At 41.5% G+C, this 2,081-nt stretch overlaps 1 protein-coding gene across 1 annotated transcript; it reads right to left on the minus strand.

The window, feature by feature from the left end:
• LOC103930716 (probable histone H2B.1) lies at positions 1 to 765 on the minus strand. Its single transcript, XM_009340087.3, has one exon. It carries the CDS (start codon positions 655 to 657, stop codon positions 211 to 213), a length of 447 nt encoding a protein of 148 aa, XP_009338362.1. The 5' UTR covers positions 658 to 765; the 3' UTR covers positions 1 to 210.
• Between the last annotated feature and the right edge of the window lie 1,316 nt (positions 766 to 2,081).

Genomic DNA, 2,081 nt, shown 5'->3' on the forward strand with positions numbered 1-2,081 from the left:
TACAGAAACAGGGTTTTGATTTCCAATTCGAGAGATTACAGAATACAAGTTCATCAATCCGTACCAGTACAGATTTCAGATCATATAAGCCATAGTATTTCATTCAAAAGAAAGATAACGAAATTACATATCTACTAATTCGAAATCCTAACACTAAACACATAAAGATCCAATCTTCCAAACCCTAAAAGACCCAGAACCCACCACACTTCAAGAGCTGGTAAACTTGGTCACCGCCTTAGTCCCCTCAGACACCGCATGCTTAGCGAGCTCACCGGGAAGCACCAATCTAACAGCAGTCTGGATCTCCCGAGAAGTGATGGTGGGCTTCTTGTTGTACCTGGCGAGCCTGGACGACTCCTGAGCGAGCTTCTCGAAGATGTCGTTGATAAAGCTGTTCATGATTCCCATGGCCTTGCTAGAGATTCCGATGTCTGGGTGGACCTGCTTTAGAACCTTGAAGATGTAGATCTTGTAGGTCTCCACGCTCTTCTTCGATCTCTTCTTCTTCTTGTCGCCGGCGGCGGCTCCAGCCTCCTTTGGGAGCTTCTTCCCGGCCTTGGGCTTCTTCTCGGCGGGGGCTTTCTCAGCGACAGCCGACTTCTTCTCCTCTGCTGGCTTCTTCTCGGCGGGCTTCTTCTCAGCTTTGGGCGCCATTGAAGTGGTAAGAGAAAATTAGGGTTTGCGAATTTGGGGGTTTTCGAAAGCGAAGGGATGCGATTCGATCAAAAAGGGTAGAAATGCAGATTCTTTCGTGTGCAAATTAAAGAGGAGGAATGGGTTCGTTTATATAGAGGGGTGTCGGCTGTTGTTATTGGTTAGTGGGGGTTTCACGCGGATCCTGAGGTGGGTGAGCTTTCTGGCCGTACGATTGGTTTTGGAAAAGTTTGGGGATCGACGGTTGCTATCAGTGCGGACGATTGAAGCGACTAGGATGGATCGCTGAGTTGGCCCGTTACTGCACCGCCGATTCTTTCTGCTTCATAGACGGTTGAGATATGTCGTTTATTCGCTCCGCTGTACCTGTATGCTCCATCACCTAAGCAAAGGACTTTCGTTCTTCAAAGTTTTTTTTTTTTTTTTTAGGGTTATTATACAAAATGGGATGGTCTATGAGATTTGCATGATCAATAGAAATGGTTCATGAAATTGAAAATCCATAAAAATGGTGCTTAAGATTATCCACCATCCATGCTTTTGGTACTTCCATTAAAAACGATTTTAGGCAATTTTCAAAACTTTGTAACTCTATCGTTTCTTAACCAAATTCGACCCATAATATATCAAAATAAAGACAGAAAAATGTAGAATAAGATTATATCTATTTGGAAGCCCAATGGTTTCTGCAGATGGCTGGAAAATAGCCTGAAAGGTGATTGGTCCGCGGGAAAATTGGAAAACTCGCCGGAAACTGGGTAAACTTTAAACGTTCATAACTTCTTCAAAACTCAACCAAATTGAGTGATTAAAGAACGAAAATAATACGTGTTGACAAGAAAAAGAGAATGGTTCCTTTTTCGAAGGCTAACACGCCGTGGTTTGGTCGAACAACGGCTCGAAAGTGGCTAACCATTTTCGAGTTGGCCACTTTCGAGCAGTTTTCCGGCCAAACCATGGTGATTTAGCAGTAAAGAAAGATACCATTCTCTTCTTCTCATCGAGAAGTATGATTTTCGTTTTTGAATCACTCGATTTGGTTAAGTATTGAAGAAGTTATGAACGTTTAAAATTTACCCAGTTTCCGGCGAGTTTTCAAGTTTTCCTGCAGACCAGTCACTTTTCAGGCTATTTTCTGGTCCTCTCCAGAAATCATTGGGCTTCCAAATAGGTATAATCTTTTTCTACACTTTCTTATCTTCATTTTGATATATTATGGGTCGAATTTGGTTAAGAATCAATTGAGTTACGAAGTTTTGAAAATTGTCCAAAGAGTTTTTAACGGAATAACCAAAATCATGGATGATGGACAATCTCAGGGACCATTTATATTGATTTTGAATCTCAAAGACCATTTCTATTAATCATGCAAATCAAAGACCATTTCTATTGATCATGCAAATCTTAGAGACTATTTTGTATAA

Source organism: the organism of the source record quoted next, unplaced genomic scaffold (genome assembly GCF_019419815.1).
Source record: "Pyrus x bretschneideri cultivar Hongxiangsu unplaced genomic scaffold, Pyrus_bretschneideri_v1 Contig39, whole genome shotgun sequence".
In the NCBI taxonomy this organism is placed as follows: Eukaryota; Viridiplantae; Streptophyta; class Magnoliopsida; order Rosales; family Rosaceae; genus Pyrus; species Pyrus x bretschneideri.